This window comes from Opisthocomus hoazin, chromosome 6 (assembly GCF_030867145.1).
Source record: "Opisthocomus hoazin isolate bOpiHoa1 chromosome 6, bOpiHoa1.hap1, whole genome shotgun sequence".
In the NCBI taxonomy this organism is placed as follows: domain Eukaryota; kingdom Metazoa; phylum Chordata; class Aves; order Opisthocomiformes; family Opisthocomidae; genus Opisthocomus; species Opisthocomus hoazin.
In genome coordinates, this window is record NC_134419.1 from 22,501,536 (window position 1) to 22,514,265 (window position 12,730).

General features: G+C 38.7%; 1 protein-coding gene across 1 annotated transcript in view; it reads right to left on the reverse strand.

The window, feature by feature from the left end:
* The window catches only part of CDC14A (cell division cycle 14A), a 68,958-nt gene that overhangs the window by 55,487 nt on the left and 741 nt on the right, over positions 1-12,730 (reverse strand). The window contains 2 exon segments of the mRNA XM_075422210.1: positions 1,762-1,837; positions 12,535-12,625. Coding sequence (XP_075278325.1) covers positions 1,762-1,837; positions 12,535-12,625 — 167 coding nt within the window.

Below are 12,730 nucleotides of genomic sequence, written 5' to 3' on the forward strand. Positions count from 1 at the left end.
CCTGACTTAAACTCAGCATGCCCCTGGAAGCAGCATATAGCATGAATCAACTTGCATAAATTTCACTTGTACAGCATACATTATTCCCAAAATGATGTCATTTTCAATACAGGAATCTTCTTAACAGTGGCCAATGTTACCACATCTGTTGTCCCATTTTCCTCTTCTGTCAGTAGCAGGTCTAATATTTCATATTGTAAAGATTTTAAATCTGTAACATTTATTGAAGGGTCTCCTTGCTATTTGCACACAAGTGATATTAATTAGTACTTTAGAAATAAGACACCTGTATAATTTCTTGCAGTTGATAAATTTTCTATACATGCTGTAAATCACTTTCCCAGGCATCTGGGGACCAGGTTAAATCTACAGGTATGTGCTCAGTGTACTGGGTCTGGCTGGGATGAAGTTCGGTTTTCTCCATAGCAGCCTGCATGATGCTGTGTTTTAGATTTGTGACTAAAACTGTGTTGATAACACACCAATATTTCAGCTATTGCCAAACAGTGCTTGCACAGTATCAAGGCCTTCTGTTTCTCGCTCTGCCCCCACAGCAAGTAGGCTGGAGTGGGCAAGATGCTGGGATGACACACAGTCAGGACAGCTGACCCAAACAGACTAGAGGATATAACATGTAACATCATACTCAGCAGTAACACTGAGGAACAGACTTTTTCTAAATTAGCAGTTGCTTGGAGACTGGCCAGGCATTGGTCTGCTGGTGGGAGGTGGTGAGTGATCGCCCTTGCACCACTTTTGTTCCCCCCTGCTGTCCCTCCGCTCTTCTTATTCCCCAACTTAAACTGTCTTTATCACAACCCACAAGTTTTTCTTGGTTTTGCTGTTCTGATTCACTCTTCTGTCCCATTGGGGTTGGGACTGGAGTGAGTGAACAGCTGCCACGTGTTTAGTTTCTGGCCAGGTCAACCCATATCAGGCTTGTGGTTCTATCACAGGACAGTGTTGTTAGAACAAGACTCAGTCATGGTCACCTTCAGAATTAACTGTTGTGTTTACAGATTCTAGACAACTTTATAAAGAGAGGACCAACACTTCGCAGTCAAAAGAAAAAGCTACTGTGATATCCAAAGAAGATACTAGAATTTTCTATCTCAAGATCAACTCAAAATTGCCTCAAATCACGCAAACATTATACGGAAGCAAGAAAATAAGAAAGCTTCTACAAATTAATTGATAAGGAGTGACACTTCTAGAAGTAAGACAGAGAAAGGAACAGTTTTTATATGTGTAAAAACACTTTTTCACAACACTTATTGGAAGCAACCTTTTACTAATTTGAAGGAGATTCAGAAGTTTTAACCTTTCTACTGAGTAAGATTTAGTTTAAACAGTGTGATTTCAGGGCCCATGTTTTGTTCTTGTTCATGGGTGTGGGTTTTTTCCATTTGGTTGTTTTTTTAATAACCGTTTTTCAGTTATTCATACTAGCATACCCACTTCATTAGCTACAAACCCATGAAATATCTGGAATGTTTCTTGTTACTATTGTCTTGAAACTATAAGGTTATGAAAAAATTTGAACACGTCCTTCAATGCCTCACCTGCTAAGGAACAATGAGAGTATATTCATTTTTTGCATTCTTTAGAAGGAAAAGAATTCAGAACAAAGAATAACCTTAAAGCTTACTAGTAACCATTTAGATAATGAGCGCCTAACAACCATTTTCAAACTGGATAATACACTTTAGTTGAATTCCAAAACACAAAAATATAGGAACATTGTTTTTAAACAAAGCTTACCTTTAATTTCTTATTTAGCTTACAGCAGTATCTGTATAACATTGCCAAATTTAAAGGTCCAAAATCTCCAAAGAAACTGAGAGAAAAAGAACAAAACCTGTGTTATTTATACAAAAGAGCTAAGCAAATTTCAACATGCATGTTGTTGATAGTTAAAGCTGCAAATCAGTAACTTTTGGAGTATACCGAGTAGCCAAGATAGACGGTGCAGCAGATAAGTCCTTTATTGATTCATTTAAGGGGACAATAACACCACTTAATCGGACGGCATTTGTAGCCTCAGTTTAAGATGCTCCAACAATTACCTTTTCCATTATATATACACACACTAACTACAGAATTTTTTCTTCATCCCATGATATCCAGTCTGGTTTTGGTCAAAACTACACAGTGAAGAACTTCAACACATTATCTACTCTCTTTTAAGCTTGCTGATGTAGAACTGTTCTCTAGGGTGACAACTGCTTAAGATAAGAATAAATCATCTATGAAGAATAAGCTAAATAGAATTTCTTATGGGCAGTAAAATTTATTTAATAACATCCAGTCTTGATCTCTCTCTGAAATTTAAGCATATCTCTTTTTAACCCATCCTCCGCTACTCTAGAGATTACATATACACTTTGCATAAAGTTATGATTCCCTTTGTTCCCTCAATCCTCTTGTGTCTAGGCTGTTCTTCCAATTTAGTATTTATTTCATGTCTTCCGATTGTTCTTGTTTCTCTCTTCTAGATTATTTTTAAACATTTCCATTAACTTTGAAGCAGCAATGACTGTCCCTAGGATAAGAGCTAGTACAGTCGTACAGGAAAATTATCACACAATAAAAAATAAGTTCCTGGTAGGGATTCAGTGCTCTTTCTAGCTAACCCCTCATACAGGCACCTTTATAAGTAATACAACCTTTATGCAAGCAACTTATAATGACACCTTCTAGAGCCTTCTCCCTCCCCACCCATTGTGCAAAATTACTCAAAATTTAATTTACAAGCTTTCACCAATATTTTTCCTTTTTCTGCATGGAAGACTGTATCTTGATGGTCTACGAAAATTTGTTGATGCACATGCTAGAAAGTACAGTGAGAATGGACTATAACTCACTCTGTTTTAATCTCCTCTGCCTTAAGTCTTTTGATGAGAGAGACAGGACACTTCTTGCCTATTGACAAAACAGGCCATCGGCATCCAAATGCATGCTACTTGGACAAAAGAAACAGGTAACTATATTCCACGACTTCTGGGCTTTGAAGGAGTGAAAACTTACTGAAACCAGATGATAGAATAGGTGGTAGTACCTTTAAAGCTTTCTTCTGCAAGGCAGAGGGTATATTTTTCAAGAAAAAATAATTATGGTCCAGTTAAACGTAAGAAGAAAACTTTTACTTTGAGCGCAGTCAAACATTGGGAAGAGGTTGCTCAGAGAGGCTGTAGAGTCACAACCCAATTGTACAAGGCTCTGAGCAACCTGCTCTTGTTGACCTTGCTTTGAACCCAGGGGTTGGATTAGATGATCTCAGTCTCCAGAGGTGCCTTCCAGCTTCAGCCATTCTGCTATTATAAGTGGGCACAATGATGAAGTAGGAGTGCCCTATCTTTTTGGTGCTTATAACTTCATTAATATCCTCCTCCCCACATTCTCCCAAACAAAAAAGCCAAGCCCAGTGCAAAAAGAGACAATTATATAGTCTGATCACTGTCTAGGACAAGTAGTTGCCTGCCACACCAATGCTATTTCAATACTATCTACTTTACAATATCAAATAACAACGTAAGTGTTTGTTAAGATTAATTTCAACCTTCAGTACAAAACATTATGACATAATGCTTAATTACAGAAGCTCACAGGGAATGGGCAAGAAATGACATACCAAGTCATCATCTGAATAAAGAATTTTATCTGGCAAAAGTTGAAGACAAAAACATAAAAGAAATAAAATCTTATTATATGATAGCCACTGATAACAAGCTACCCAATATTATTTTGCTTCCATCTCTTACAGGTAATAGACTTTCTTTGGGTATAAATGTTTTAATAAGCATTTATACACAGTAAGAAATCAGAATGCCTCTGAAGCTTAAGCCAGTTAAGAGAGACAGTCATTTACAACAGAGGTGGGAACCAGATATGAGGAACAGAAGGCAAGTATGGTATTAATCTACATTTAATTATATTTTGTTTTAATGAAGTACTGAGATGATAGCTTAAACTATTCATCCCTCTCATCCCATGGAAACTTGCTATCCTTATGCTTCGTAAACTAAAAAGTAGCAAAACTGCAGAATATACTAGATGACTGTTTAAATACTCTACTTCAAAAATACTATCATAATGCTACCTGGAAGCAGTAGCATAGGTTTCTTGTATCTGCATTCTCCTTAGAATAGAATTCTAGAACCACTCCTTCCTATCAGTTCTTACAGGATAACTTCTAAGGCATTTGCTGTACTGTATCATAGGAATAGTCATCTACTTAGAAAGGCGATGCTATAAAGAGCTTGTTGGTCTACTCTGTCATACAAGCAGTTACTCTACATTCTTCCAGGGAATTCAATGGTGAAAGAAATGTAGTCCACAACTCTTCAGGACAGCAACGAGTTGTTTCTAACTGCAGTTCCATGGGATGCCAGTGAACATGCCATCAGTCAGCTCAGGCCTTGGGCACCTCTTCTGAATCCTAAAGTCACTTTTTACTAAGCGTTTGAATACCACTGACTCTAGTAGAGCAGAAGAATGATAAACAGCTTTCATATCTTGAACTACTGGATGGAGCCTGGTTGTGGTCAGTGAAGAAATAATATAGCCTGGCAGACTTTGAAATTAATTGATAACCTCCACATTAACATCACAGTCAATCTATTTATGGCCACGGTATAAAGTTATCTTTCAAAGATAAATTACACTACTTATACTTTACTCCAGACGCCTGCTACTTTCTCCCCACCGACGAATACACCAGAGCAGTAGTTTTATACTACCTTTCATTTACAGCTTTGTGATACAGAAACAGAGGTACAGACGATAGGAATCTCCTATCTGAAAAGCAATTTCAGGATTCTTTTCTTCACGACAGATCAGTGAAAGTTCAGTGTTGTTGCTACACCGAACACGAGGGTACACATGCATTCTCACCAGGCTGTAGGCATTTCCAATAGTCTGAATATGGTACAAAGCCTAATTACCATATTGGGGGGGGGGAGGATAGGAGAGATCCACCAATCTGTTCTAACAATGCAATAATGCTCAGAGAGGATGACATTACTTGCATGGCAGCTTACTCAATTATTGGTTTTGTACTTTAATACAGAGGCACAGTTTACCAATTGCAGTAATTTTCTGGAGTATGTACACCAGAATTGGAGCACAAATACTCTTTAGTTAGGAATCCTGCCTTCTTGAAGACTAGCAACCATATAAAGTCATTTTTCTGCCAAAACAGGAGCACCCCAAGCTTGCAATTACTCAAACCGTAAGATTAACCAGAAGAACTTCAGGAACCAGCAGCAATACAGCTTCCTAACTGCAAAACCACACTAATTTTCATAGAATCATCAAGGTTGGAAAAGACCTCTAAGATCATCAAGTCCAACCAGCAACCCAACACCACCATGCCTACTAGACCACGTCCTGAAGTGCCACTTCTACATTTTTTGAACACCACCAGGGATGGGGACTCCACCACTTCCCTGGGCAGACTGTTCCAATGCCTGACCACCCTTTCAGTAAAGAAATTTTTCCTAATATTCAATTTAAACCTCCCCTGACGCAACTTGAGGCCATTTCCTCTTGTCCTATCACTAGTTAATTAAGAGAAGAGACCAACACCCACCTCACTACAACCTCCTTTCAGGTAGAGCATGATAAAGTCTCCCCTCCGCCTCCTCTTCTCCAGACTAAACAACCCCAATTTCTTCAATCGCTCCTCATAAGACTTGTGCTCTAGACCCTTCACCAGCCTCGTTGCTCTTCTTCGGACAAGCTCCAGCACCAAATTTGTTCTCCTTGTACTGAGGGGCCCAGAAGTGGACACAGCATTCGAGGTGCGGCCTCTCCAGTGCCAAGTATAGTGGATCAGCATTTTACAAAGATCCAGCTTACTATTAAAATTAAGCAGTGAGACTGAATTAGAGTAAGAAAAACATTCTCCACTTGCTTTTCTCCCTCCCTTTGCTAGGCCGGATTACTGGAACATTCAGGTCACTGCATTGTAAGGCCCTTGCTGCATGTGCTCTGAATCTAGCCATTAAGCAGTACAAGAACCAGCTACTGCAGAAGTGCCCAACTGGCTACTACAGATAAATGCTTCAAATCATAAGCTGAACACATCTTACATGCAGCAGAGTTTCTGGATGAAAGCTAAGAGGATCAGTGAACACATTCACTACAACTTAACTGCTGGTCAGGAAGTCTTACCTATTCAGTTTTCTTTCTCCAACTCGTATTACCTAGAGAGAGTTCCTCCTTCCTACTTTTCAAGCACGTGAACAAAAGTGGGATGCTCAACGGCACTGTGTCCCTGCTCTAGCCCCACCAATTGCAGTAACATGCAAATTGTGCAGAGTTTTCTTATCTGGGCTGAGACACAATCCCTAACACTTAATACTACTTAGGGATTACACACTTCTGAATAGACAAAGGATGATATAGCAAATATAACCTTAGAAATTATATATCACTCCACTGCTTGCATCTGAAGTTAGGAATAATGCAGAGGGCTCTGAATTATGCAAAACACTAGGTAATCACTCCATTTCCCCTTCAGTGTTCCAAATTCTCCTCAAGATCCTGATTCTTCAAAAGCACAGAATCACAGAATGGTAGGGGTTGGAAGGGACCTCTGTGGGTCATCTAGTCCAACCCCTCTGCCGAAGCAGGGTCACTTACAGTAGGCTGTAGAGGACCTTGTCCAGACGAGTCTTGAATATCTCCAGAGAAGGAGACTCCACAACCTCCCTGGGCAGCCTGTTCCAGTGCTCCGTACCCCTCAGAGGGAAGAAGTTCTTCCTCATGTTCAGACAGAACTTCCTATGCTTCAGTTTGTGCCCATTGCCCCTTGTCCTGTCGCTGGGCACTACTGAAAAGAGCTTGGCCCCATCCTCCTGACACCCACCCTTCAGATATTTATAAGCATTTATTAGGTCCCCTCGCAGCCTTCTCTTCTTCAGGCTGAACAAGCCCAGCTCCCTCAGCCTCTCCTCATAGGAGAGATGCTCCAGTCCCCTCACCATCCTCGTAGCCCTCTGCTGGACTCTCTCCAGTAGCTCTTCATCTTTCTTGAACTGGGGAGCCCAGAACTGGACAGAGTACTCCAGATGAGGCAAATCCAACATGAACTCATAAATTGAAACTATAAATGATTAAGCAGTATTCCAGATATAAGCATTTTTGATACAATGCTCCTTGATGTCAAGAACAAAGCATCAGTAAAGAGGTTCTCTCACACAAAGTTTCCCAGCAGAAGAATCTTCATGTCGCATTAAAGACCTACTCTATGCAAAAAAAACCATCACCTTAACAGAGGCCAAGTTTCCTATAAGGGGTTTTCTATATCAAGCTACACTCCCATCCAATATGAAACTGAAGCCTAGAAAATAGATCTGGTTTATCCTGTTACCCTTTTACTGCAAACAAGCAAAAAAATCCTCAATACTTTTTGCAATTGCTTTTATCTCTTCCTTACAAAGAAGTGAAGACAGATATGGTAAAGCAATGTGGATACAACATTGATGAAACTGTTGGACTGGAGGGAACACCACAGGTGTTAAGGGGAAGCACTTTAAAAGTCTCAAATATAAAATTATTTCACTAGTTTGTGTCTGAAGGAAAAGCTGACACTCCCAGTTCTTAAATCTTCTGATTTTCTTGTTTGCAGTGAATTTAAAGTCTCTCATTTTAAGACGGAAAACAAAATAAAGCTGGAGTACTATTCTTAATACTCATGTGTAAGAATTAGACATACAAAAGCTGCTATTATGATATGAAGATTTTCCACTCTGTATTTTCATTCACATTAACAGAAGTTAGAAGTTGGTAAATCTCCCAATTTTTTTTTCATGGACTTTAGCTTACTAAGGTATCTTGGTCATCTGATAGTGAAGTTCATGTCTTCAAAAGCTACTGAAGCGAACAAGGAACTCCCTGTTCTCTATTTGAAAGAGACAGCTCTGTTTGTTGTAACAAAGCTAAGTTTAATTTTTCTTTTTCCTTTCATATAATATAAGCCACAGAATGATGCAGAAGTTCAGGTTTCCTAAGCAAGCACTGTTACTGGGCAGCCACAGAAAAGAAGCATTTAGCCAAACTAAAAACAAACAAGTTAACCCTTACCCTTCCCACAGGAAACTTTCTTTGCATAAACACATGCAGTAAAGGAAACGAGACCTCCAAGTCGAAGTCCAAACAGTACTCATTTAATATTGTCACAGCTAAGCATTTGAGAATCTTATTCTACTGCTGCTTGAACTCAAAGTAGTAGCTAACATTAACATTGCTATGAAATGGGCAAGTAACCATGGCTTGAAAGAAAGTTTTAGTGTAAAATAAGATGTACAGAGAATATCATATTAATTACTTTTACAGCTGCTCACAAGATGTCAGAGACTAGATCTGCAAAAGCTGTTTACACAAGAGATCCAAAGTCAGAACAAATTACTGAATAAAACCGGTAAGATTTATGAAAACTACCATAACAATTTATCAGTAAGAGATTCCTGTTTGTGAAATACATTCATCTGATTCGTGTCAATATGAAACAATGCTAGGACAGCATGATAAGATGTGATTTTCTGTCTTGCATATCCTTGTATAACCACAAACTTAAGGAAAACAGAGCGGTTAATATACATTGTTTCTGTATCTTGCAAAATTGCCTGACAAACACCTTGGTATCCCAGTTTAAACCAGTTTCGTTGTTAACCACACAGTATTACATAAGATAAGCCTATAGGGTGCATGTGTGAAGTCCAGAACCTTCTATATGAATATGTATTAACAGACCATATATAAACCGGAGACGGGAACTGTACAGTGTGCGTCTTGGTCGAGCACAGACTCCCGGCGCACCCAGCGCTGTTTGCTTGCCTCTATTCACCTAATAAATTGTTACCTTTGATTGAAACCCTGTTTGGGACTACATCATTTATCACACTGTTTCCTACTATCTTAATTTTAATTGTTTGAGAAAACTACTCAAAGATAAAAAGGACATTAGAAGTTGCTTTGATAAAAATATGTGAAAGCCAAGTTAACCAGTAAAGTGTAGCATGCTCAACCCAGACTTGTTTACTGAAAGGTGAAACACAAAAGCTGCTATTCTTAGAGAATAAAAAGCTTCTTACCAGTGCCCAGCTCACTAACTGAGGTCTTGCCAAGGCAAGGCCTGTCTGTTCGCCAAATGACAGTCTTCCCCTTAAAGAGTGTATTCCCTTACAAGCAGTAGCGCAGACTTTCTCAGGATGGACCTGAGAGGTTTCAAAAGGAGACTGAAAATCTTACAGAAACAGATCAAAAAAGAATTCATAATTGGATAAATTCATTCAGCTTTCTTGTTCCCTCAACTAAGGAATTTACATACCATTTCCCTAGCATAATAGGTTCAAGGTTAAATTGCAGCACATTTAACTAAAATAGTGACAGTTTTACTAGCAAGTTCTGAGCTAGCATTTCAGATATTCTTAAAAGCATTTAAGCCTATCTTTATTATTTTTAAAAGTATGAATGTTTAAATAACTGAAGACAGTGTTCTGAATTCATTAAAACAGTTGACAACTTCAAGTGAAAACTGAAGGCTAAAGTACTCAAGATTACACAACCATACTTCGTGTACAGTTTAGTGATAAATCATGTGACAAACTGCAAGAATAAGTCAGCATTTATCAGACCAAAACTTCCATCATCTAGCGCTACAGCTGTTTTGTTTAATAAATAGGATATACTATTAATGTACAGTATTACTTCTTCATGTCTCTTCAAGAGTGTTGGAAAAATGGGAAGCCAGGCAGTGAGATTTTAAGTACTATGTGATCCAATAACATGTTCTCTAATCAGACAACCCCAAACCTACATATTCATGAGGTTATCAGATCATATATTGCTTCAGTGAAAGCAAACTGACACCTCAGTAAAGTCAGCTAAATACATTTCTGTAACACTTCATACCTGAAGAGTTATCACTAAATTCAACAGAATAACAGCCGAAAGAAAAACAGTTTACTTCCATGCACAATGAAGTATCTTTGTCTTGTCACTAGAACAATGCATCTAAATCAAATTAAGTCAATATGCAGTCACATTAACAACACTACTTGCAAACCTCACAGGTGCTGAGGATTTTGTGCTTAAGTAGACATCTCCTATCCTCCTCCTTGTAGCAATCTGAACAAATCATTTGATTAAAAAGCAGAAATGGCCATGGAATTCTGATCAGCAAGAACAGCACAGGCAGGACATTTTGAATGAAGACTCTTGAAACTACTGTTCTGAGCTATAGCACTTCAAAACTCATTTCCAAATGTTTATTTTGCTATCATGTAACAAATATTTCTAATCACTTTTCTCAGAAAGAAGACTGCATTTTTGAGAAAATGAGCAGAAGATCTCTGATCTGGTGTATTAAAGTTACACTCCACTACTACTTACAGACAACCCCTGATGTCAGCCCCCTCACTTTGCTGCACATCATATGAAACATAACAGGCTGATGTCAAGCTCGCTGACAAGCATAAGAAAAGTAGAAGCTATAGTAAAATCAGAACCAAGAGCCTCGAAGAACCAAGAGCCTTGCATTCTATTCCTCATTTTGCCTCTAACTTTCCAATTTCAGAAAGATATTGAAAAAAAAAGTAGAATGCTAATCCTACCGACACCTGCTTTTACTTCCCTGAGACAATATAAACTTCCTTGGAGATGAAAGCGAAAAGAGAGAGGAAAAAAACCAAATAAAATCAGGCATAGCTTTACTACCAAATATCGCATACACTGATAGTGATGAGTGCTGCAATACAAACATCATGGGAAAGTTTAGCACTGTTATGTAAGAAGTTAGGTCACTGCACAAAATTCATTCAGACCACCTCTTGACTGTCACTTAATTTCTTCCTCACATTATGTTTTAGTAATTTAGTTTGAGAGCACAAATGGGAGAGCATTATTACTGTATCAAATATAGCACAAAAAAGGCCAAATAGATTAGGAACTACCAATTCATAAAATGGAGCATGAGTTGCATGTCCAAAATCTTTAGATGTGCCCTAGAAGATAATGGAAACTTTGTGCTTCCTTCCATTATCTTGTCATTATATCAGCATATTTCCCCCCTCAAATGTCTCAGTACTGTTTTTTGGGGTTTTTTTTGTTTTTTTGTTGTTTTTTTTTTTTAATGCAATACTGTCTGCACACAAGATACGCCAACTACAGTCCTTGGTTAGTACAATCATCTGTAACTAAGAGAGCACAGAACTACTTCTCCCTCCACCCCCAAAATCAAATCCCACATAAGACTCCTTCACCTTTCCTAGAACCATATTAAGAATTAGAAGCAAAATACCTCAGGTCAAGCATAACATAGAAATCTTAGAAAATTTTTCTTTCATTAAAGGAAGTGGACCACATTCATGTAACAAATTGTGCAGGACCTTCTCCAACTGAATTCTGCGTTTAACATTAGGTCAGCCTTGCCCTAGGGTATTCCTGAGGTCCCTTCTAACCTGAATTAGTTAAGGATCATTACAGAACCTACTCCCAACCCAGGCAGTTAATTACAACAGTCAACTTTGGGAACAAATCACTGGGGACTCCAGTAGAAGACACACAGCTTAAGACAATGAAGACTCAAAATACATGTGTGGAAAAGAAACCCTAAAACTATAAGCTGTGCATAGAAAGAAGCTAGAAACCAAGGAAGATTGGTTTACACCTTCACAGAAGCAGTACTGAAGTCAGCTGAGAAGGGAAGAATGGCTGATGCTCCCAAGTTCTTCAACTCATATGGAAATAAAGTTATATTTTAAGTAAGACCACAGTTTTTGTTTCACTTGTTGCTGTGCAAACCCCTTGTGAAGTGGCTAGATACATCATCAGGCCCGTAACAGTTGATCTGGGAACACAGTGTAGAGCAACTGCTTTTTAACCAATATAATCGCTCTGTGCTGTGTTTGTTTAGTGAATTTTGTGTCCTTTAATAGTGTTCACAAATATAATAAGTATCACTGTTGACCTTCTAGGAGCTGTCAGTGTCTTCCAAACACGTGAAGCTTTTACTTCACTTTTTCTGCTGTTCTAAAGCCACAAAAGCCAACAGGAAGTGCTATCTCAAAACCGCCTGCAAAAAGTTGAAGATATTCTTCAAATGCACATTTAAGCTTCGTATTCTTATGATTCTGTATAAAAGGCGATCGCTTCATACCCTTTATACAGGAAAATACATTTAAAACAAGCCATTGTTTCATCCATTCATACCAAACAACAGTCTGCTATTTAAGATGTAATTAGTCTTAAGAGATCTTCTCCATCTTATAAACAAACTTTAGCTCAGATATCCTTCCCCTAGCTCAACCACAGTCTAAGGCATTGACTGCTCTTGTAGCTGGTTTTGTGTTTTTTTAAATAGCAATCCTGTTCAACTAGTTTCAGCTAATGTATAAATATACTCAGGCTAACTTCATACTCATGCTTTGCTCAAGTAGCTAAATGGGGCAAAAATATTCTATATAGTATTAAACTGTGTTGGCAAGAATCTCAGGTGATCACTTCGAGTATGCAAAACACAGCACTTACTTTTCATAGATCAGTTCCTCATCGGTACAGAAGTAGTGGGTATTTACGGTACTTTTCGGTTTATTTCGTAAAGTAGCGAAGTACAAGCGATCTGAAAGACAGATGCGAACAGCAGCGTAGGACAGACAGAGCAGACCGCCGCTTCCCCGCGGCACGCGCGTCACCCCGCCGGTCGGCGCCGCAGGGCCCTGCCCCG